The 24,509-nt window shown below is 27.9% G+C and overlaps 1 protein-coding gene across 4 annotated transcripts in view; it reads right to left on the bottom strand.

Annotated features, from left to right (window-relative positions):
• Nucleotides 1-985: 985 nt before the first annotated feature.
• LOC107451709 (glutamate receptor ionotropic, kainate 2) overlaps nt 986-24,509 on the bottom strand; it is a 277,014-nt gene continuing 253,490 nt past the window's right edge. For 2 of the 4 annotated variants that reach the window (XM_087168155.1, XM_016067887.4), the window contains exons 5-14: nt 24,325-24,378; nt 24,050-24,214; nt 22,479-22,631; nt 20,482-20,583; nt 18,625-18,726; nt 16,789-16,992; nt 14,513-15,073; nt 6,505-6,727; nt 5,469-5,734; nt 986-1,698 (exon numbers count right to left, since the gene is read on the bottom strand). In XM_087168155.1, coding sequence (XP_087024281.1) covers nt 1,459-1,698; nt 5,469-5,734; nt 6,505-6,727; nt 14,513-15,073; nt 16,789-16,992; nt 18,625-18,726; nt 20,482-20,583; nt 22,479-22,631; nt 24,050-24,214; nt 24,325-24,378 — 2,070 coding nt within the window. In that variant the 3' untranslated portion in view covers nt 986-1,458. The remainder of the gene's footprint in view (nt 1,699-5,468; nt 5,735-6,504; nt 6,728-14,512; nt 15,074-16,788; nt 16,993-18,624; nt 18,727-20,481; nt 20,584-22,478; nt 22,632-24,049; nt 24,215-24,324; nt 24,379-24,509) is intronic. The other 2 variants (XM_087168154.1, XM_016067888.4) reach the window with 2 other exon arrangements.

Below are 24,509 nucleotides of genomic sequence, written 5' to 3' on the forward strand. Positions count from 1 at the left end.
TCTGATGTTTATATAAGAATGCTTTCATAATTATAGTGTAATTAAAAAAGGAAAAAAGCTTCCAACTACTCATGTCATTATGGTTGGTGCGCATTTTGCATCGGTAAAATGGATACTTTTTTAATAGCTACAATCATGTTCTTTCAAATTGTACCCCGAATTATGCAACGTAAAACCTTCCTAAAGATTTGCTGCTAAAAGAAACAATGTTTACATAGAGTTAGTACAGAAGTGTTATTTTTTTGTACGTATTATTTTGTCACCCATCTGGATTTGTGTTCCGAAAAAGCAAGCGTTTCAAATTACATACATCTTAATTGATTATTCCGAATCACATATGGAGTCTTCTTTTACAAGAACAATTTATGTCAACGCCAATCCTTTGTCTCATCCATCAGGCATTTGTATAATTAGTTTTACTCGCCATTATCACCCATTTTTCTCTTTTCACCTAGTAAAACAGACACTTATTTCTAAACCATTGCCACGAGAAAAAAATTTAAATCAAATTATCTTTGTTATTTTATCACACGTTTACGAATGTAAATACAATAATTAATTAATTACAAGTAGCTATCTTAAGTGATGTATGGTTCTATTAAATTCTAAAAATAACAGAAAAAAATAATGAAATATGTAAATTAGTAATTTATGGAAAACTAGTTTTGATACTTTAAGTATATAATTCATTTATTCAACATAACAATAAAATTATCAGAATGTTTTTTTTTTGTTATATTCTTAGATTACATTTGTGACTTAGCCTTATATTGCGTTGAATTGACTCTTCAAAACAATTGTTCTAGATATTTATAAATTAAAGTTCGTTGAGAATGAGGGTTTAAATTTAGAATTTAAGGAAAAGCTTTTGTAATCTACAATGAGTGCATTACACAAATCACTATTTTTACAAAGATACCATCTAAATATTAGTTTTTTTTTAAAATTGTAATAAAACAGTATCAACAAAGAAATTTTAGAAATGTTCCATTACATCAAAAGTGATTTTTAATCAATCAAAATCAATATATTTTTGCTTAAAATACAAACAGGTATTATTCAGACTTTCAACATTAAACTCACTTATAAGTTCTTTTTACAGATATCACTTTCCAAAGAAAAGATATTAATAATTCAATAAGGAGCTCACGTATAATCTAAATGGATCGGATCAATTAAAAGAATATTCCTCTAGATGATCGAATTATCGATCGCCATGGTTACAATAAATTTTCACGATATAAAACTCAGTGGTGCATCTAACATCACTGACTTGCTTCATTGAGATACATTCAGACGTATATTTTGCAACGATTCGCATCACAGCTGATTTGCCATCTCAAAATGGCACTTTTGTAGTGAAAACTTTTCTTCCTTATCCTGATTTGAATCCAAAATATCTCATGGGTTGTGAGAGTGCTGAAAGGCAGATGAATGACGATGTTGGCACTTGTGGAACTAGGAGTCGCCGGCACTCTCGTAAGTAAGAGGAGATTTCCTCATTTCTATCATCTGCATGATTCCATTTTCCTGAGGAACTTCTAAGGCTGCTGGGACGTAAGTAGTACCAGGTATACATTTGGAGCATTGGCGCCTAAGTGCAGGACGTTGGCGAGATGCTCGGCATTTTACAGCGAAGCGTAGTTCCTCTGCCATCTCAGAGCACAGTGACTGCTGTGTGGAACAAAATACCAAGTTCTGCGTTCAGTTAGTTGAAAATAAATACAGTAAAGGTTTGTGAAAAAAAACATGAACTGAATTTCAGTATTAAATTGAAAAAAGTTTAAATTTTTTTTTTATTTAATAAAAATAAAGTGCTGTGTGTTATATATTGATATGAATATATAACACACATATACACCGAAGAGTCATTACCCTCCATCTAAAACAATGGTCTCGTCCAGGTTTTCATGGTTTCTCGCCCAGGAACAATGTTTTCATGGGGCACATTAGGACTCATAATCCTCATAGAACAATCCCTGTCGTCTGTAAGCTACTTGAACATAGTTGCAGACCAGGTTCTCCGTTCATGCAACAGTTTTTCCTGCTGGGGATGGTGTTTACCAACAGAATAATGCACCATGTCATAAGGATCGAATCATCGAGGAACATTCCAGTGACTTTCAAGTTATGTCTTGGCCCCCAAATTCACCTGACCTTAATCCAATAGAGCATTTGTAGTCCTACTTGAAAAACCAAATTCGTGCTGCCACGCTATCCCCTCGCAATGCGAGGGAATTGCAGGACCAGTTGGTGAGCGCTTGGTACCAGATACCTCAGACTACCTATCAGCACCTTGTGGAATCAATGCCACGGTGGGTGCTAGCAGTTTTTAGGGCTAAAGGTGGTCCTACATGTTATTAGCAGGGTGGTCATAATGTAATGGCTCTTCGGTTTATATGAACCAGTAATTAGAATAAAATGATTTTATTGCAATCAATAAATTATTTCCTAAATACCCTCTATTTTCGCATGTAGAACACATTTTATTATTACATTTTTCAAAATAATTTAGTTTATTGTGTATAATAAAATAGTAATCTAGAGCTGCTATTATCCACTTGTTTACTTAATGTAAATTAGAATGGAATATTTTAATTTGAACAAATAGATTATTTTCCCAATAATCTCTATTGTTTCGTTTGAAATTCCATTTAAATTATTTTTTTAAATACTTTAAATAATTGGTTAAATAGTTAAAATAATCTTTAGTTTCAATTATCCACTTGATCTCTTATTATATTTTACAATCTGTTTTCAGTTTTTTTGTGAATATGAAACTCGAACAAGAGAGATTTGAACAAATTAATAGCTTTTAAATTATACATTAAATATTAAGAATTATAAAGATAATAATCTTAAGATTTAATTCTATATTTGCGTTCTTATTATAGCCTTCTTATTATTTACATTCTTATTATTTGCATTCTTATTATTGGCATTCCTACTATTTGCATTCTTATTATTTGAATTTTAAGTTATTTTTATTAATACTTGAAACAGGAACAAAAGAGGTTTAAATATAAAATTTTTAAATTTTTAATTAATACCTTGTAAAAAATGCTAATTCAGTGCATGCGTTATGCATATGCATTTTTAAAATAATTAGTATTCTAATTTTTATTTATTGGTATACAAAACCCAAATAAGAGGCCTTAAAATGTATATATTTTTGTGTATCGTAAAATAAATAAATAAATAATCAATCTGACCTTTAAATCTCCAACTGCAATTTTTAACTAACATTCTTAGTCTTATTTTTTTGTTAATGAAACTCGCATAAAAAGTTTATACATTGAAAGGTTTTAATATATATTGTTTTTTTAATCAAAGAAAATTAAGAAAATGTATTTCCAAACAAATTATGCAAAACTATTTTAAGCATATGAGTTTTATTTCAAATATTAAAATTTTCTAATAAAATATTAATATGGATATGCCATGATAAGAAATCAAAACAATCCGAATTAATTTTTCAGCTTTATGTAGTATCATTTCGTCTTCCTCCTTTGGTTCTATTTGAAATAGCTTTTGTATCTATTTCTGCTTGATAATATATTCCGCAGATGTTAAAATAATCATTTATTTTCTATGCTTAAATTTCCCAAATGGGCTGCAGTTTCTATCTGGAAATAATTTCTCTAGATCTTAGGCTGTGATATCAAGTTTTTAATGTGTGTTATTTTCAAGGATTTGATCTTGTAATTGATAGTTAATTCCTACGTGCTTAATGAACTATTTTACATTCAAGTATACTTGAAAGTTAAGAAGTAAGAATAAGTAATGATACTAGAAAAGATTAGAAAGGGATATATCAATTTAAATAATAGCACAATTTACTAATTGAATATTGTGACCAGTTATCGAGAATTATGCAAAACGCTTTTTAACTAAGCAACAATAGTGTGGTTTATTGCAAACTATTATAAAAAATGAATGGATGTTTGATAATCCTTTAAACTATACGACGTTGTTGCAAATGGTGGGTATTTTAAAGCAGTGTTACCTAATGTTTCCCGTCAGTATCCCGAAATTTGTAGCTATTTTTTAAACCCTTGTGAAAACTTTTCTAGCTTCTTAAACAGAACGTAGAAAAACGTATATTTAATTTTTTTCCGATTTTCGTTAATTGGCTATACAAATTCTCAGTCATATTTCAAACAACGGATTTTGACAAAACTTTAAAAATATATTATACAGATAATGATTATACATATAATGATCTTAATAATTTAAACTTAAGTGAAATACTGCATGTTATTTGGTGTTGAACATGAGAACATGAAGAGCTATTAAGATAATCACCTGCCAATGTAAGAATGAAGTTATAAACGAGTTTAACGTCTTATACGGACTTTTGAGTACATTAAAATACTTAATTTAATGTAAGCAATAATTAAATTAAAATGCACGATGCAATATTATTTGATAACAAAATAAGAGTACTAAACTAAGACTCATAAATTAATGTGGTAACGAAATATTAAGACATCAAAGTAGTGGCTTCAATATGACAAAGTGGCTTTCACTATAGAGGTGTCGGTAGAGTGCGAAAAGTAAAAACATTATAGTAAAACTATAGCAATTCTTTGCAGAATCGAATGATAATTTGCAACGTGATTGTAAATCATAGTCAGTAACTTATTTTGCTGATAGTTAGAATTATATTTAGTATTAATTAATATCAATTAAAAGTATTTTAGAGTCGTCATGGGTGTGAAAAGAGCTATTGATAAGTTTACATATATTTCGATCGAAAACAAAATATAAAAAAAAATTGCACAATTTAACAGTATGTTTTCGTATAAGTGAAAATTCACAAAAATATCTTAAGCTAAGTTCACTGTATTGACAATCATAATGAAATAAAAATCACTTGACCATTACATTTTATGAATATCCAAACTTAGAATTGTAATTCATCAAGGTCATTTAAATTTAAGAGAGCTTTAGTTGAAAATAAATGTAAGGAATTAATCTTAAAAATTACTGTTAAATAATAATATCTAATACATCTATTAACTTCTGAACAAAACGTCTGCAGATAATTTTTAAAAAAAATTAAGAGCTGCGCAATGTAAGAATTTCAGTTTCAAAGTTATAATCAATCTTTTCATTCAATTCAACCTTAAAAATTTCTTTTTAATACTAAAGATCTGCTAAATTAATAGTTTCAGTAAAAAAAGGGGAAAAAAATCTGAAGTCAGTCTTGAAACATTGATTGCATATTTAGATCTGATAAATTTTAGAGTTTCAGTAAAAATAAAAAAGAGAAAACATCCATTAATAAGTCTTTAAAATAAAATTCTTATTAAATATTAAGATCTTTTAAATTTAAGAGAGTTTCAGATTATGCATGTTTTTATTAAGCGTAAGCTTACTAAGTAATTTCATTTGTTTCAAGTTCATCACATAAGCGATTCATTTCTAAGTAGTATAACGCTGATTAAATTTTCATTTGAACTTACTCTTTCAGTCTGTGCGTGTTTCCTGGAATTCCAGAAGAACTCAATGATAGCAGCTACAAAGGCAACAGCTAATCCGCACAAGAGGACAACAAACACCCCACCTATATTGCCAACTCCTAAAGAGTTTGCCTTCCCTTCCTTGTTCTTGTCCTCTCTGGCACAGGAGACGCCTGAACTCTTCCACCATTTGTTGTACAACATTTGAATGACGCCCTTCTCTTGAAGGTCCAGAATGGCCAGAGATATTTTGTCTCGCCAAGGTGAACCTGCAACCATAAATTATTAAACATCTTGTGAATATTTCCCTATGTGTTTCTCTTTTCACAGGCAACATAATAAAAATGATTTTTACCATACTTTCTGTTGGATAAGTTACGATAACTAAACCCCGAAACAACTAGCACAATTATTCGTAATGCTCCCACGAGATTTGATATTTATTTAACGGTTCAAATAAAATATTAATTGCAAAATTGAAATATACTTAAAACATGCTTATTCTCGAAGTAGATTAAAATTTTATTTTTCTACTTTGTAAAAATGGAAATAGTGGATATATTAAAGAGGATCAAGAATTTATATTTTTCGAAGATCATGGATATTTTAACTGTAAAACTTTTAAACAATTATTACCATTTAAAAAAATAATGAATGTTTAATATATATATATATATATATATATATATATATATATATATATATATATATATATATGGAAATATATATATATATATATATATATATATATATATATATATATATATATATATATATATATATATTCTCGCCTATAAGCCCTACAGGGACAAATGCGCCCCTCTTCATGTCATATGCTAGTTTCGTTGCTTCCATTCTCCGGGAAACGCCTTGTATATACTTTTAGCAAAAGTTGCTAGTTGAAATTTATACTCATAAGTGGATATTATTGATCGCGTTGATAATCAATCAAGAAATTTTTTAAGCTTTTTTTCTATCGGAATCTTGTGATTATTAACGTTGCAACAATTTAATTAATTATGTAATTAATTATACTCACCCATAGGAGTGGCAATCCCGTATCCCTTGGAATCTAATAATCCTCCAACTTGAGTGAGATTACAGTCTCTTTGTACACTATAGTCCAAAATAGTTGATTCCATTAAAAATGCATAATTTCCTTCCAAAACACGTTTTACGCCTTCTTCATAAGAACTTACAAAAACTGAGGGGCGATTTTCCATAAACCTCCACATTTTTTGGTATGTTTCAATTTTTGAATCCTTTAAAACACAAACGTTATTAGAAATAAATAACAATTAACTATATCTATAATTTATCTATACACTATTTGAAATTAATAAATATTATACATAATAATCTATATAATATATAAAATAATTATAGTAAAAATCCGTGATGTATAATATATAAAATAATTACAGTATCTGAAAATAACAAATAATATTACTCTGTGGTTCAGATTTCCACGCAAGCATGAGACTTAGTAATGTGAGGGAAATTGCAGTAAAATTTATTTAAAAAAGTAATAAAGTAAAACGTTCTCAAGAAGAAATTAAGCATTAAATAACAGTGATAAAATTTAAAACAATCAATAGGAAAGGAAAAATGTTGATAAGAAGTATTTCGGCTGCTGAGGAAAAAAGTAAAAGTATCAATTTCTAAGTACGTACAGATTATAATATTTCTAAAATTTAAAGAAGAGTGATTACAATGAATATTTAGCATATTATAATAAACCACTTTACTTAAAAATTTGTACAAATTTATAAGCCAGTTAAGTTGTTGAAAATAGAGATAATTAGTTGAGAGCAATAAATTCTATTAAATGCTTAGCCTAATACTGATATCTGACGAATGCCCACAACCTTCATGTAAGCTTTAGCATCCATTTTGAGTTTACCTTATAACTTAAACATAGCTAACTACAAAAGTGAAGTGTAATTTAATTTCCAACTTTCCAAAACCAGCTCAGTAAAATATGATAATCAACTGTGAAAGTCATTTAAAATCATTAAAAAAAAGGAATAGCATATAGACTATACTTTCCAATTGGTAATAAGCATTTAAATTTGTTTTTAACTATTTTCAGTTTTATTCTATTTTAATTAAAATCCTGAAAAACTTAAAATTTAAGTACAAAAAGGTAACTATACTGATTCTAAGCAATATATAAATTTGCATGTTTTCCAATTTTTGACTTAAGATTATTCTTCTATAGCCTTTAACGTAACCGAATCAATGATTCCAAATGGTTCTATAATTTCATGGTTTTCACACGATTATAATACTATTCTTTCCTAATTACTGGATCAAGAGAATATTTCTGCTGGTTTGAATACTCGTTTTTGATTTAGGTCTGTGAAGCTTGGTTATGTGATGAATTCGAAGCAAACAGCAAATATCACTTTACAAAATGCAAAATACATAGAACGCTGTGTTTGATCGTACCTGTGTTGCACTCTATGAAAACCAACAAAATTTTCAGTTTGTGTTATTGCAATCATAAGATCACATCATAGTGAAGCAAAAGCATATTTCTTGGTCATTTTAAAGTACAGTAAAAACTGGAAATTAAAAACCCTTTGCGCCTTTTTACTTTAAATTTGAAAACACAACACAAAGACGACAACTCGTTTTTTTTAAAGAAAAGACTTATACAGTGTATGTTAATATGAATAAAAAAAATCTAGAGAATAACAACAATTTTTCAAATGCATGGACTGTATAACAGTATGTGGATGTTAACGTTCAAATACATATTTAATACTTATGAAAAGTTGTCATCTTTCATTTAAACATACATACTATTAGAATAATTTTTGTTTTATAAGAATTATTTCATATTTCTTTCTAAGATTAGTTTCCGGTTTAACAAGATTGCTCATTTATTAAATTTTTTAATAAAACGCATATATAATCTATATAAAAATAATAGAACGGTAATAGAACAAAGATCTTTTATCACTAATTATTTATATACAAAATCAAATCGTAGTGGGTGTTTTAAATGCATAACATGGAGAAAAATATTCCAGTAAACTTATCGTACTGCATTGTGATGACATTTATGGTTAAGAAAAAAAACATGGCTCTGGTATTAAAAATCAAAATATAGAGAATTTAAACCATTTAATTGGTAATTTTCCATTCATATGGATACGGTTTACTGGAAATTCTGGTTTTCAAAATTATAGTCCTTATTACAACACATTTATTAAAAAAATACAAAACTAAATGGAAAATACAACCAAATAAATGGTTTTTATTTCATGTTATAATTTATCATGATAAAATTACCCGATTTTACCACATTTAGCGGATTCTTTTTTCATACCATATTTCGAAACCATATATATTTTTATGTAAAAGTATACCAAATCCAACCAAACGTTTCTGTTTTCCCTTACAGCCAGAAACACGGTAAATTTTACAATATTCTGGTAGTTTTAACCATACATTTTTTCTTAGTGAATTATTTTTTCTTTAATAAGGATAAATTACAACCGGATACAAATTTTTATGCTAATTTGACTAAAAACTTATATCCAGTAAATCCTATTTTTCCTTCTAGATTTTTAATGATAGCAAATTAGACTTGGTTCTTAAGCAGTAAATATTCATTAAAAATCTTTCAACAATTCTGTCTTCATAGAGAAAGAAAGCAATGATTTACCTTTCTCTGCTCAAAAGATAAAGCTGTTACAACATAAAATGTCAATGTTTCTCCAGACGTTACTTTATAAAAAAAAAAGGAAAGAAAATTGAAGTACGAGACATGAAAAATCACATATTTGGAAGTCTTAGATATAAAAAAAACATAAGTTTCGTAACTAAATTTAATTAAATTTGAATGAAACATTTCATGTGTGAATATTTTTATAAGACTTTCAGACGAAACAAGACAAGCATTTCACTATTGAATCAAATAATAATTCAGAGAAAAAATTTTAATTTTTATTTTATTTTCTGTGACGCCATAGTTTACTAAAATAAATTTTGATATAATAAATATTACAGTTTTCATAAAAGAAAAGGATATTTTAAAGCAATTAAATTCTCCCGGGGTGTTAACGTTTATATTTCTCGTTATTATTTTTCAGAGTTAGACATTATTTTTTTTTTTACTTTTCATTAAATTATTACATTTTATTACATTTGTTAAACTTTACAGATATCATTTATCTAAAGATTTAATTGATGTTATGTTTTAGAAAAACCCTTTTCTTTTATACGGTCATGATAATATACAAAAATTAAAGATTTAAACCAGTTTATTTGTGTTCTTTATTGAAATACCGTTATTTAAGAAATCGAATAGAATATCTAGATATTAGTAATTATAATTGCTCGATTAACGATTATGATTGAAAAAATCAAAGATTACTGCCTGAAGGACAAGGCTTGAAACAATATTTCGTAGATAAAGTGGTTCGCCATAATTGCCTTCTGAATTTAATTTGACATTTACGATTTTATTAATAACTTTAACTGAATAACTAATATTTCTTTAGTCTCTACAAATGAAGAGTATATTAATCGAATGTTTGGTTTATCGAAATGAATTCTTGTTTTGAACTCATTTTAAGGAATGACTTTCAAACATACATTTATTATTATAATTCAATAAACAATTATCAAGAATTTCAAATGGCAAAGAACAATTTGTAGTTTTTGAGCAAGATTCAGTAAAGGTCATACCATGAACAAAAACTTACTTTTCGTTATAATTTCAAGGGCAAGATAGGCATAATATGTTTGTTTTTTTAATAAGCAAAAAAATCTTTTCTAAATAATTGTATACTGGCGCTTCGATGCTAAAGGGAAAATTAGGAATTATTATTTTACTCATGTGAATGTATTGAATAAAAATATTTTTATGTATTTACATTTGGTATTAAAATAATTCAGGCGTAAAAAATAATTACGAAATATTTTTCGAAAGATATTACAATTCCATGCGTCATGCGTGGAAGAAAATTGTCATATCACCCATCTTTTAATATGCTAGTTTTTTGCCTGATTAATAATACAAAAACATTTATTTCAACTATTTCAATGCATTTGGTGTTAAGAATATTGATAGCTAACCTACAGATAGATAAATTTATCTCGTTTAAAAAATAATTAAAGTGCTGATGAATAGGGTAAACCAACCAGTGAAGGAACACTACCCAGTGAAGGAACATTTCATATATATTCATTAAAAATAAGAATTTGAAAGTTTTTCTTTAGATTGATTGGTAACAATAGCTTACTGCCAAACAATAGGAAGTCATCTAGCAATATTTTGGATTACCTGGTCAAATAGATTTCTCTGAAAAAATTTTTGAATTTGTTATTATCTCTGCTACACCTTGTTTCGTTGAAAAAATTATAAGGTGAGTGTTTGTACTTATATGTTTGAAGTGGAATTAATTGCATGTAGTAGTCTTATTTTTCTCACTGTGAAAAAGAGAATTCAAAATATAGTTATTGAAGTTACGTTTTATTTTTTTTAAAGCACCATAGCATAATCAAGTACTGAGATAAGGGGGTGTTTATTCACTGGATCACCAAACGATGAAAAACCAGTGAAGGAACAAGTGTTCCTTTACTGGGTTTTTCTCCCAGTTAATGAAAATAAAAGAAATTTTTTAATTTTCTTGTACTTTTAGTCATATTATACATCAAAATTCTGTTTAAAAGACAAAAACCAGCTTCTAACCAGTGAAGAAACAGGCATATTCCTACAGTGGGAATACTTCCAGTGAATGAACAGTAATGTGTGATATATGATTTTACATGACTCTAGGATAAGTAATTCTGCTATATAGAGGACAACCGAAATTTTGTTAAAAATTGTATGAATAATTCCTGAAATAATTTCAGTTCAAAATGTTAATTTAATAGCTTAATTTATGAAAAAATTATAATTTATATTTATTAACGGGGTGTGTAGTTACATCAAATGTTAGGCAACTTAATAAACTATGTTTACAAATCGAAAACTAATTAAATATAATCATAAAAATAGAACATTTTTTCGCTGGCTTTTGCACCAAGAACTCCTAATAAGCTATCATTATAGGATAGCAACGTGATTATATAATTTATAGAAACTAGTTTACAATCTTAGAATTTAGAAGTAAGTTCCTCAACAAAAAACAAAGTTAAACAGAAACGATACTCAATTTCTTCAGAAGCTTGAGAGGGAAATCCCTCAAGATATGTTGTAAATTTTTAACACAGCATTGACGGAAGAGTATAATATCGAAAATGTCCAAGAGCCTGTACTTTTTCCAATATGGAAGAAGCACGTATTAAAAGAAGACCACTTGCTAAAGTCAAACTTAGGAACTGAAGCTAGTATTGATAATGAATGCATATTAGATATCGAATTTGAAATGAGTCCTCATGCTGATTCTCTTAGTTGAAAAAAGAAATGATTCTGTAAGTAAAATCAGTACTTCTAAAGATCCTCTAGATATAAGTCAACAAGAGATGGATTTGCCTCAAACTTCAAGACACCTTTCCCCGTCTATTTTCGAGAAAGGCATTCTAGAAATGTTGCTGAAAAATCAGAAGAAGTTTGGAAGAGCCATTTACATTGGCCAAATATTGATGATAAAAAGAAAGGTCAAATAAGAAGAAAAGCGAATAAATTACCTTTTGCACTAACTTCAGAGAAATGGCAAAAATTTCAAGAGGCTGAAAGATCTAAAAAACATTAAAACAAGAGAACATGGAAAAGAAAAAGAAAGAAAAAATACTTAAAAAAGAAAAAAAGCTTCAAGAAATAAGAGGAAAAAGAGCAAACAAAAAGGTGATAAAATAATAATGATAATAAACAGCATCGGATGACACAATGATTTAGATTTGACTGTCAAATTATAAGAAAGAACGATTTTTTTAAATTTATTTTGTATTTAACATCACTTTAATTTCTAGTTCATGATTACAGAAAAAAGTTAGCATTTTACTAGTACTTGTATCTCATAATTTCACAAATAGTCTTGTTTTTAGTCGGACCTCTATTTAACAAAATCACTTAATACCAATAATAAGCTCGTTATATGGAAAATTCGTTAAATAGAAAATCATCTCTTAAAATACTTAAACAACACAAAACAGGTTTTAAATTCTTAAACACTAAACATAATTAAAATAGCAATTGATACACTTTTATCTTGTAAACTAGTATCTACTATTTATCATATAAATCTCAACCATAAAAGAAATCTGCATGGAAAGCAAGAATAGAGCAAAACATTATCCAGTGTTACACTATCATGCTATATACATTTTCAACTAAAAAAAGTCTAAATTTATGTATAAAAATATAGTTGCATTTATTATAAAAGTAATTTTAAACATACATTACCACTTGCGTTAAGTTAAATTGCTACGGATGAAATCCGTTAATTTGAAGTGAGTTTTTCGTTTGAAGTGCAAACAAAAAGGGAATTTACTGCTTTCTCTAAGATAATTTTTAGACAAAACAGTAATACATTTCATAAAGCAGTGGCTTCGAAAATTAATTTAATGTCATTTCCCCCATAAATTGCTTTAACAAGTTTAAAATGTTAAGAAATATTTTGGAAAATAGGGAAATTGGATCTCAATGAAAAGTTCGTTAAATAGAAAATTCACTTCGCTATATGGAAGTTATTTTACAAAAAAATTTCCAAAATGCTCTTGGTTCCTCGAAAAAATTCGTAAAATAGGGAAATTCGTAGAATGGAAGTTTGTTAAATAGATGTCCGACTGTATTTGTATGGCTAAAAAATTCATAAAGAGCATTAAAAAATAACCAAAATTAAGTGTTCCTTCACTGGGGAATTTTGTGTTCCTTCACTGGTAAGAGCTGTTCCTTCACTGGGTCTTCCTACTACTTGTTATTTGAACCTCCCAAACCTTAAAACAATATTATGTAAGTTCTCTGCAATTTTTTTGCATAATTTGCAATTAGTAACAAATATGTTGACACTGTCATTTAACTGAAATTACGAATTTTGAAATTAATATGATTTTTTAAAAGGCAAGCGAAGCTTAAGTGTTCCTTCACTGGTTAGTTTACCCTATATGTCTATTTTATATGATAAAATATGAAATTTGGGTACGAAAATACGTACATGTAAAAACCAAAATTTTCAAATTTGAGTTTATTATAAATTTAAAATTTTTATTCTCTTAGATACCTCAAAATACTTTACTTTTGCTTGTATTCCAATTATTTACAAAGTTATAGTTGTTTTTGTGCAATGTGATTACAGTGGATAGACAAAGTCTTTATATGCGTTAATCTCAAATCAGATTTTTTTCACATTTTACACTACCTTAAGCACGTTATCTCATGTTATTTTTTAAATAATTGTCTTCAATTTTTCATGAGTTTTTAGGATTATGGCACACATTTTTTGAACTAAAGACGAAGAGAAAAAAGTAAATTTAATTTTGTATGTAGGTGTTTTCTTAAAGACAAGCGTGGAAAATTTAATTGGCTTTTTTAGCTACATTGATCCTTAATTATGTAACTCCTATGATCCCTAACTATGTAGTATATGCACTTTCCTCCCAGTAGTATATGCACTTTCGTTTAAGATAATAATTCAAAACATAGTTGATATCCATTTAGGAATTCTCAAAGAATTTTTTTGTTTTAGGTGAAAGAAATTTATTTACTGTGTTCAGCGTATATGCAAAAAAATGCCTTATTTTTTACCTAAAAATGGCTATATAAAATGAAAATAAGAATAATGATATTTTTTTCGCTAGTTTTATGAATTTTTGCACATAATAAAGTAAACAGATTAGTTTTTTCTAAATTTTACAGTAATATCTTTATAAACATGGTCGAAATTAGTCGGATACCTTAATAAATAATATTAATAATAATATAATAACTATAATTAATATATTTATTAAGATATCCCATTAATATAATTTAATGCAACTAATTATAATTAATAATGATTGTTTTATAAAGCCGAATGAGAAATGTCTGTTTCGTATTTCTTAAAATAAAATTATCGGTTATAATTGTAAGATTTATTTAATATTCTTACCCGAAAGAATGTCATCGTAGACCCACCTTCTAAGGTACCATAGGCAATTTTGTTTTGTTCTGCTAAGTCTTCTACACTTTCTATAGGAGTTATCATCCTTTCTACTGTAAGAAATGCTGCTAAGTTTGCGGTGTAGGACGAAATCATAATAAGTGTAAAAAACCACCACATGGCGCCGATGATTCTCGTGGACGTCGCCTTTGGGTTGAGGTCGCAGCCCTGGTGCATCAGGGTAACGATGGTGAACCAGAAACTGTTCGCTAAACTGAACTGGTTCTCCATGACGTCACTGTCACTTACACAAGGATGAGGATTTTGCCATTCATAGGGGCTGAAACGTGCCACGATGAACATGCAGCAGCTAACTAGCGCATACGCAGCCAGAACGTAAAGCCAAATGTCTACGGCAAGTGGACTCATGAATGAGAAGAGACGAGATGGCATACTTTTGGGAAGTTTAAAAAGAATTCCAATACCTAAGTTCATGAATGGTTTCGTAAAATCAATCACACTTTCTCTGGCATAATTAATTGTCATTGGCGCCATGGCAAGATCAGCATTCTGGAAAGAAAACAAAGAAAAAAAACTGAGTATTGCAAATATGAGTCTGAAATATTTTACAAGACTTTTTTTATCTAGAGATCGAAGAGATCCATGAATCAATAATCTTTTTCACTAATTTCCTCTTTTCTTTATTATAATGAGCTGTGCATTCGTTTCCGAATCCAGTGAACATTATAAAGTCAAAGCATCGTGTCCATTACTTTGTAACTGTAATTAGCGGTGCTTTGATGATGTGGATGAATCGTAGCCGGGGGGAAAATGTCTTTATAAATTCTGGAGCATTCATTGATTACTCTAGTGATATCGCTCAGAAGTGATGGAAAAGAAACTGCTTAATCTTTAGATTAAGTTGCATTGATTAAGAATTGGTTGGACCATCTTTAGATTGCCCAATGGTTGGGTTTCTTTAGTAATCAAAAAGAATTCAATTGGTCCATCAGTCTGGCAGCTTGAAAAGAACCTTAGTAAACCTTTCTGCCTAAAATAGACTTATGTTATTAAACAGAGAATGGTAAAATAAATTGTTTACCAACGACCATGATAGGGCATGTTGTCTTATAGGTAATGAAATATCAGCACATGCATTGTAGGTCAGAAGCAGGATAGTAGAGGCGGTGCTATGATTTAAGGAGCGTTCGAACTGGAGCCAGCAGTAGTGCCATCATTTATTATGTCAACATAGTTTTGAATTTTCACCCTTATACAAAACCTGTCTTCTCAAACAGAAAACGAAGCTACACGAATCTTTTTACTTCTATTCCTGGGTTTGGTGTCTAGTTGGTGCTAAAGAACGTTTCTCTTGCACTTCCTCTACGCTGGTGACTATGAATAATGGACACGGAACTTTATCTCCATTTAACAGATGGTACCATGCCACTAGTCCCCCTCGGTCTTTCGTTTGCTTTGATTCGATAAAAAAAATCACCTGGTTCTTAAATAATGTAAGGGCCAGAACTAAAGACAATTTTCACGATCATAACATTGGTTTACTGTAGTAACCGTATATTTTTAAGGGAAGAAATGCACGAGCAAAATTGTACTTTTAGGATAACTTTACAGACATGAATATACTTCTTTTTTTTTGCCATTAGTAACTGGTAATTTCCTGGCCATTAGTAACTTTGTGTCTGTCATTGATCGTAATGTTGCGGAGAAACATGTATTTCAGAGTGAAGATTTCAAAATTTTTATTCCGGGTTAATATTTTCGCCCATGATGATGGTTTCTCTGAAAGTGGCTGAAGTTTTGGTCCGTGATAAAATTAGCTCTGTATTAAGGATGCAATATTATTCCTATTCCGCTCAAAGCTTCAATTGAAATTTAAGCCTTATAGTTAAATGAAAAGTGGTTAAAACTTTCTCTGGTGATAAATTCTCTTTGGCAATATAAATTCTTTTTGTAGCGGGCGGAACAAGATTAAACCACTTGTTATCATCAAACACTAAGCTCAAGTACTATACGATCAAGTACTATCAAGTACAAGTTAAGTGCTATAATTCGTCAGAAAATGGATAAAATTTTAATTACAAAATTCATCTGTCACATACATAAAAGCAAACCCATAAAATAGTAGTAATATTGTAAGCATCTAAGAATAATTATGGAGAACAAACGAGATATTATTCTAGATGTTTCAGAAAAACAATTTTAAAAACAACTGATTATTTTCTTCTCCTGAATTTAAATATGTTACTTTTGAAAACTGTACTTACTTTGTCGATTATTTCTCTAACTAATCCATTCCATTCACCTGTCGTGGTGTTTTCAGCGCCAAACTTCTTGTCTGGAACTATATACAGCTCATAGCTGAATCCAATGAGATCAGCAATTGTTTTCAGTAAGTCTATACAAAATCCTTCAAATCTATCATTTCCTGTTTGGTTCTTATCCTTTTTCATCATTACATAAGGTGTGGACTGAAATATGAAAAAGAAGGAATTAGACGTAATGAATCCCTGTAGTGAATGCATGAAGAAAGACATTGTATAAAAGAAGTAAATTTAGCAGATTTTTCTAATTTTAAAATATCAATAAATTTGTTGTTGCATTGTTTGTATTATTTCATTAAATAAAGAATATCTACTTTGGAATAAAGTCTTCTCTTTAGTCATGTGTACGTACTGAAAACAATTAATTTTTTATTTAAAATGTTGCAAATTATTAAACAAAAAAATTTTTCAAGACAATTTACGAAAATGGAATTAAAAAAAATTTATAGAAATCAACTAATTGCAAGGAAATTACTAAATTGTACGAAAATTAATAAAGAAACCCAGTTGCAAGAAACAACAAATGACTTTACTAATGAATGGATCTTCACGTTCTGAGACTCAATCTTGAAGGCTTGAGGTCACCTCAAACATGCTAATTAATAAAATCAGACGATATTTTAAGTTATGAAATCAGACACAAAAACCTACTTTCGCTGAATAAACATACCTTTTTTGACGGATTTGGATTTCTGACCCCCAAAATATAGGGGGTAGTCGCAATCATGGAAACATGGTCCCAATAGTTTGGTCAGGAAAGTGTTCCAAAGTTTGAACCTCTTAATGGTAATTTTACTTTTTGCGTATTTCATTATATCTCAAAAACTTATTAAGGTAATTGAAAATTTTTTGAACACGATTATAAATTTTGTTTATCCAAATATAGTACAATGCAAAAAATAATTTTCAGTAAATATTTATCTTTTTTTTATTATTTTATTTAACAATGGTCGAAAATATGTGAATTGTAAGGTGTAAAATCTTTTGCGTTATTTTAAAGACTATAATTTTACATAGAAAAATGCAAAATTTGAGCAAATTCGATTGAATAGTTCCTAAAAAATTGAATTTAAAAAAATGAGATATTTTAAATTCGATTTCTTAGGAACTATTCGACTGATCTTGCTCAAAATATGAATTTTGCCATGTAAAATTATATTTTTTAAAATAACTCGAAAATTTGTATGCATTCAACATTTTTTGAACCAATAATAAATTAAATAATAAAAACATTAGATATTTACTAAAATTATTTTTCTGCATGGAATTAAATAAAAAAAAATTCTAATTGATCCATTTTTTTGCGCAATGTACAAATATTTTATCTTTATGAAATCATGCTGCACTTCATTTAGTTTTTAATAGGGCAGGGCTTTTACAATTACTTGACAACTGTAAAATATAATAGGAGCACTAACCTCAATTGTTGTGACCTTTAGAGTAATGTTTGTCGTTCCAAATTCATGAAATACTTTATGATTTGTTATATTATTATGAATTGTGCCATGTAAAATTATATTTTTTAAAATAACTCGAAAATTTGTATACATTCAACATTTTTTGAACCAATAATAAATTAAATAATAAAAACATTAGATATTTACTAAAATTATTTTTCTGCATGGAATTAAATAAAAAAAAAATTCTAATTGATCCATTTTTTTGCGCAATGTACAAATATTTTATCCTTATGAAATCATGCTGCACTTCATTTAGTTTTTAATAGGGCAGGGCTTTTACAATTACTTGACAACTGTAAAATATAATAGGAGTACTAACCTCAATTGTTGTGACCTTTAGAGTAATGTTTGTCGTTCCAAATTCATGAAATACTTTATGATTTGTTATATTTAAATGACCTCCTGTTGTCCACTCTCCAACCTAAAAAGTAAAAAAAGAACTGCATTTTCAATGTGATTGTGATGCAGGTATTGTATACGATTGAAACAAATTGCTTTAGCTATTAACAAAATAATAATGCTTTAAAATTATATCAGCAGTATTGTATAGTAAAAAAACTCTCAACTGGAACACTACAAAAATTTTAAATACGATTCAAAATAAATATTCTTATTAAGCTCACTCAAATGAGATTTTCAAATGATTGCCTTTTTAGTTATAGAGTTAGTTTTAGTTCAAATTAGTTCAAATTTAAGTTCAAGTCAAATTCAAGTTTAGTTCAGTTTTAGTTAGTTTTCAAAATAATTTTTTTATTAGTCTCATTCAAAAGATAAATATTTATTTTGGAGGAATTATGGAAAGTTCAGAAAGTTTAAACGATCCGAAACTTCTTTGATTGTTAAAAAATACTGCAATTTTAAAACTATTGTCAAATTTACTTGCTTTAATTTCTAATAATCCTAAAACTGTATTAAATCTAACAAATTTATCAAACAATTTAAACGGCTACGCAGGCTTCAAAAGATTTTTTTTTTAAATCACTAAAGCTAACTTATCTAGTAAGAAAAATGAATGACACTTTTGGCAAATGGGAATCACAAACTAATTTTTTGAAAAAATAATGATAAAATGAATTAACAACTCTTTTAAAAAATTAATAACTCAAATTAAAGTGCAATATAATAATCGTAACGTCTGTACACATGTTATAACATTGTTAATTTAATATGGTTTCCTTGAGTTTTCTCTCTTAAAAAAATCATCCTCACGATGTAATTTTAGAAACTCTGCCAAACGCAGATAGTATCATAATATAGTAGTAATAAATAGTATCAAAGTGACGGTTACTTACAATGTTACAATCATGACGTCATTAAACATAATATAACAGTCTAAATCTAATGCGCTGTCCTTGAGTTTCCTTTCTTGGTAATATTTTCTCCTAAAATTGTAATTGTGCCAAACACCTCAGCATTACATGAAAGTGATGGTTACTTACGATGTTATGCTCATGACGCATGTTATAAAAGTTTAAATTTAATAAGTCTTTTTTGGGTTTCCCTTCATGATGATAAATCAAACTTGCAATGCTATGGAAGAAACTGTCAAGATAGAAAATAAAATAATGCAGTTTTTTCGGTCCCGAAAAATATTTCTAGTTTTTCTTACAATTGTTGATTTTGATTTTGTTCCAATAGAGTGCGGTTTAGTTATGGTGAATATTAGCGAGATTTAGCTATTTTACGTTGCCCTATTTACACATGCGGCAGCGCGGTTATTTAAAAATAATCTCAATTCTCTATAGAGCTAGTGCAAAATATACGCACTAATTTTGCAGGATGTATATAGGTGGAAGTGCTGTATCAAACCTTGGAAATAATATGATATATATTAATATTTTTAGAGAAGAAGAGAAAGAAGTGAACTAGAGTTTTTAATAAAATACGGAAGCTGGGTTATGATTTCAAAAACAAAAAAAATTGCTATTTAATATATTATACTGAATCAAATTTCAAAGTTCAGTGGGAATCATGCGTATAATATTAAAATATTCTGCTTAGTTAAAAAATTATGAATTATTTAAAATATTAAACTAAAAATTTTACATATTTTATGTAATAAAAAATATATTATAAGTACTGGGCATTTTTGTCGCATTAACTTTGTAACTTTTTAGGAAAAATAAAATAGTGCTATTACAATATTAGGACATTTTATTTTAATTAAGAAAATTACCTTTTCTAAACTTGTTTCTCTCAATTTTAGCAAATCAAATTTGACACTACTTCTACGTCCTTCCTTAAATTGTACTTTGCCAGTCAAACCTAAAAATTCTACCTACAAAATGCAATTAGTTAGCAGCATATTTAATTAAAATTTTAAGGATGATAAATAATTAATAGTTATCATTCAATCATTTAAAGTATGAATGATAGTTTTATGTTTTAGCTATAATTTTTTGTCAAATATAATAATTGCAAGATAAATTATTTTTTTGAAAATAGGATTATTATGTTAATTTCAAATGGAGTGTGATAAAATAGCTTAAAAGGTCAATAAATACCACAGAGATATATGAGTACTCAATTTAATACCATCTCCAAACTATCCCATTTAACACCCATTACTGTAGAATTTGATGCTGAATCATTATAAATTAAACACAGTCGCGTTGATAATCTGCCTTGTAAAATTATTGTAATGTCCCATGTCTTTATCATTGTATTTCCTACATTGTTTATCAGAATAGGGAGATATGATTGTGTTTGTCATGTATTTGGTGCTTATGAATTTGCTGACTATCTATCATTCACATTTTCAACTAATTATTTCATAATATATATATATATATATATATATATATATATATATATATATATATATATATATATATATATATATATATATATATATATATATATATATATATATATTACTAAAATTTAAACTAAGAGTACTTTCATCTAACAAATAACCAAAACTATAATTAATTTTCTCTTGCAATTTGTTTTAAAGTAGCACTAGCAGAGCCTAAAATGGACTTTAACAATTCATAATCATATTTAGTTAAATTCATAAAATTCATGATTAACATAATCATATTTAATTAAATAAGAAAGTTATTTTTTATCAATTATCGAAATTTCTTTCAGATTTTCTTATCATCTAGATTTTCGTGTTTTGAGTTATCGAAATTGCTTAATTTAAAATAATTTATTTTTTAAGAAAGGAAATACTAATATTAATTTAATTATAATCTTTTAACATTTAACTAAATTGGTTAAATTATGTCTTAAAAGTGTGATGAAAGAAAAGTCAAGTTTAGACGTGCGAAAATTATTTATTTTTCAGTCAAAGCGTGAAGTTTATTCATAGAATTCCTGTGAAACAAATTTAAAGTTGGTGATTTTTAGCATTTTGTGTGTTTGTGTAGTCTCTCCCCCTGAGTTTCTTTTACCAGAAGAATTTGAGAACTCACCGCGTGACGTTTTCAATCTCGTGTCATGGTGATGAGTTGTTTTTCTGCTGAGGAAACGGTTTTGGGGCTATCTGTTTATCATTTTTAGTGTAGAAATAACTAATGCTTAGCTCTCAGAAGTCCCTGCCTAACGTATAAATGCTACAGATACAGCTGGAAAATTTTCTCTAAGGGAGTTAATTTATACTTTGCTATTTTTTATCAAAGTTGTGAGTTAATACTTTGCTATTTTTTATCAGTACTTAACTTGTTTATTATAAGCTTTTTACTGAGCTTATCTAGGATATATTTTATAATCCAACGGAAGAATTCATCCATTTCATTTTCGTAACGAATAAATATGCACTCTTAGTCTAAAGTTTAAAAGCATAGTTTTAAATTAATTGGTCTTATGAGACTTAGATTGATCTATACTGTAAAAAATACCGCGATCAAATTACAATATTAAGTTGCAGAATATTTGGGTGAATCATCCTTGAAATCCTTTTTTCTGTACAATATTAAAACGTAATATTCGCAGTAATATTAATTTAATTAGAGCATACTTATATTATTTAGTATATTTACCGGCATATTGAGTGTCGGTATTTTTCATCATAATTTGATTCGAAATCTTTCATTGTGTAATGAAGAGCGTTTAATTATCTAAAAAAAATTTAAAGTTCATAAAATATATTTTTAAATAAAATATTTTACGTTAACAACTACTTTTCTTTATGTAGGATATCCTGAAACAGATGTAAGAAAACTATACCGAGTTTATATAATTGAATAAACTGCTCCCATCTGTCCAAGGAATTTCTTCTTCACAAGAAACATTTGCTGGTCGTAGATCTGTTCCTTGCTGTAGAGAATGGAGACCTTTAGCAAAAGCATAAACTGAATCAAACATGAGAGCAGGTTCAACCTAGGATAACGCAATACTCAAATTATATTTAATTGAAATAATTTTAGTAGTTTCTTAAACATGTTAGTAGTTTCTTAATCAGGATATTATTTAAAAACGCTAACAATTTAAATACATTGCAACAAAAAGCTTATATTAGTAAATTGTGAAGTTAATTGTGAGAAGTTATGGAATTAGGTCAAATAACATTCTTCTTTTAAGAGGTAAGTCCAAAGAATGGGATGTTATTTATTTAATGAAAAGTGTAAATTTTCATGGTTTAAGTGATCTTCAAATGATAAGTTGTTAAAGGAATTTTTTTTATTGGAAGTTAGATAAAATAATTTATTTTCCAAGTATCTTCTTTTTTTTATTTGTGCTTACTAATTTATTTAATTTATTTTAGAAAATATGTTCCCTGAATACAAGGGAATGATCCCTTGTCAGATGTTAATGCGATAAATAAATGCTCTTTCCTCCATTTACACCACTAACTCGTTTCTTCACTCGATTTTCTGTAATATTTTTAATATTATAAAAGATAATGTGAAAAAAGAAACAATCCGTGTGATGTTATTATTGGCATTATATATTTCCCATCTTATAAATTTCCTTTATTTAATAAATAGACAATTACTTATTATCATCCTTTATCCCGTTAAAATTAAACAAAGCAACCAAATAATTTTCATCCCATATCTAAAGAGCGGCAAAAATATATTCCTATTCTTTTTTTAACAATAAATGTAACGTCTTTTATTATGCAAAATAAGTGTATTAGTAATTATAATCCAATACCACAACCAAGCAAATATCTAAAACTATTTTTATCTTACTTCTTTTTCCACAAAAAATATTTCAGTTACTGAGTGATATTAAATTCTTATGTTTTTTGGTGATTTATTTGCAATGCTGATTATTTAGAACTCAATATTAATAAGGCAAGGTTGGTTTTATTTTTGGCAGTATTATTTCTCGAAAACTCGCCAAGAAAAGATCTCTTCTTATGCTTCTATGCGTCGGTTTAGATTTGCACATACATTTGAGATTCAAAATTTGTAAGGTTTAAGGTGCCCTAGGGCCCCTCAGTCCAAGCGTTACACAAGTTTTAAATATTTAAATAGGAATATCAATTGCACTTTTTTTCTTCCCTTTTTTTCTTGGAATGTTTTCATTTTAAAACTTGGTTTGTGAAACCCTGAAGGGTATCATTTAGAATGGCACCATTGTAAAGAACTTTGCAATATAATTTGGTAATATGGTTGATTTTTGCTCATTTTGACTGTAAATTAAGAAAATGATAATTTTATGACCCATTATCATCATGGCTAAACAATCCTAAAAACTTAGCGAAATAATTAATGCAAAATCAATATATTTCAAATTTAAAGACTTTCATTTAATAATTAAGATATATTTATCAATCATTAGGTACCGACCTTAATTATATTGGACCTATTTAATATATATTGCCCAACTGGTTGAAATTTTTCCATTTCATTTAAGGCTTGCTTCACGGATGATTCCTCGGTATCAGTCATTCGAAAGGCCGTCATATTTACAAAATTATACTTGAAATCTTCCAAGTTGTAAGTCTCTAGATCCTAAAATTGGAATAAAAGAAATAATTTTCGATATTTTATAATTCAATAGCCTTTACATTAAAACAAATGCTAATATTTGAAAATATGTAATGATGTATGAGAGTACTTACAAATGTTGTGAAATGATAATAATATTTATAATCATTCATTTGTACTTGAAGTACCTAAAAGAGAACAGTTTAGATATTATAAGTGATAGAAAATTGAATTAGCATCATAATAAAATGTTAGAGTTGAATGCATAGTTTATAAAAAACAGTCATAAATAAAGCTCTATAAAAAGTGACTAATTTTT

The sequence above is a fragment of the Parasteatoda tepidariorum genome, chromosome 7 (assembly GCF_982258835.1).
Source record: "Parasteatoda tepidariorum strain Cologne lab strain chromosome 7, Ptep-v5.0, whole genome shotgun sequence".
Classification (NCBI taxonomy): domain Eukaryota; kingdom Metazoa; phylum Arthropoda; class Arachnida; order Araneae; family Theridiidae; genus Parasteatoda; species Parasteatoda tepidariorum.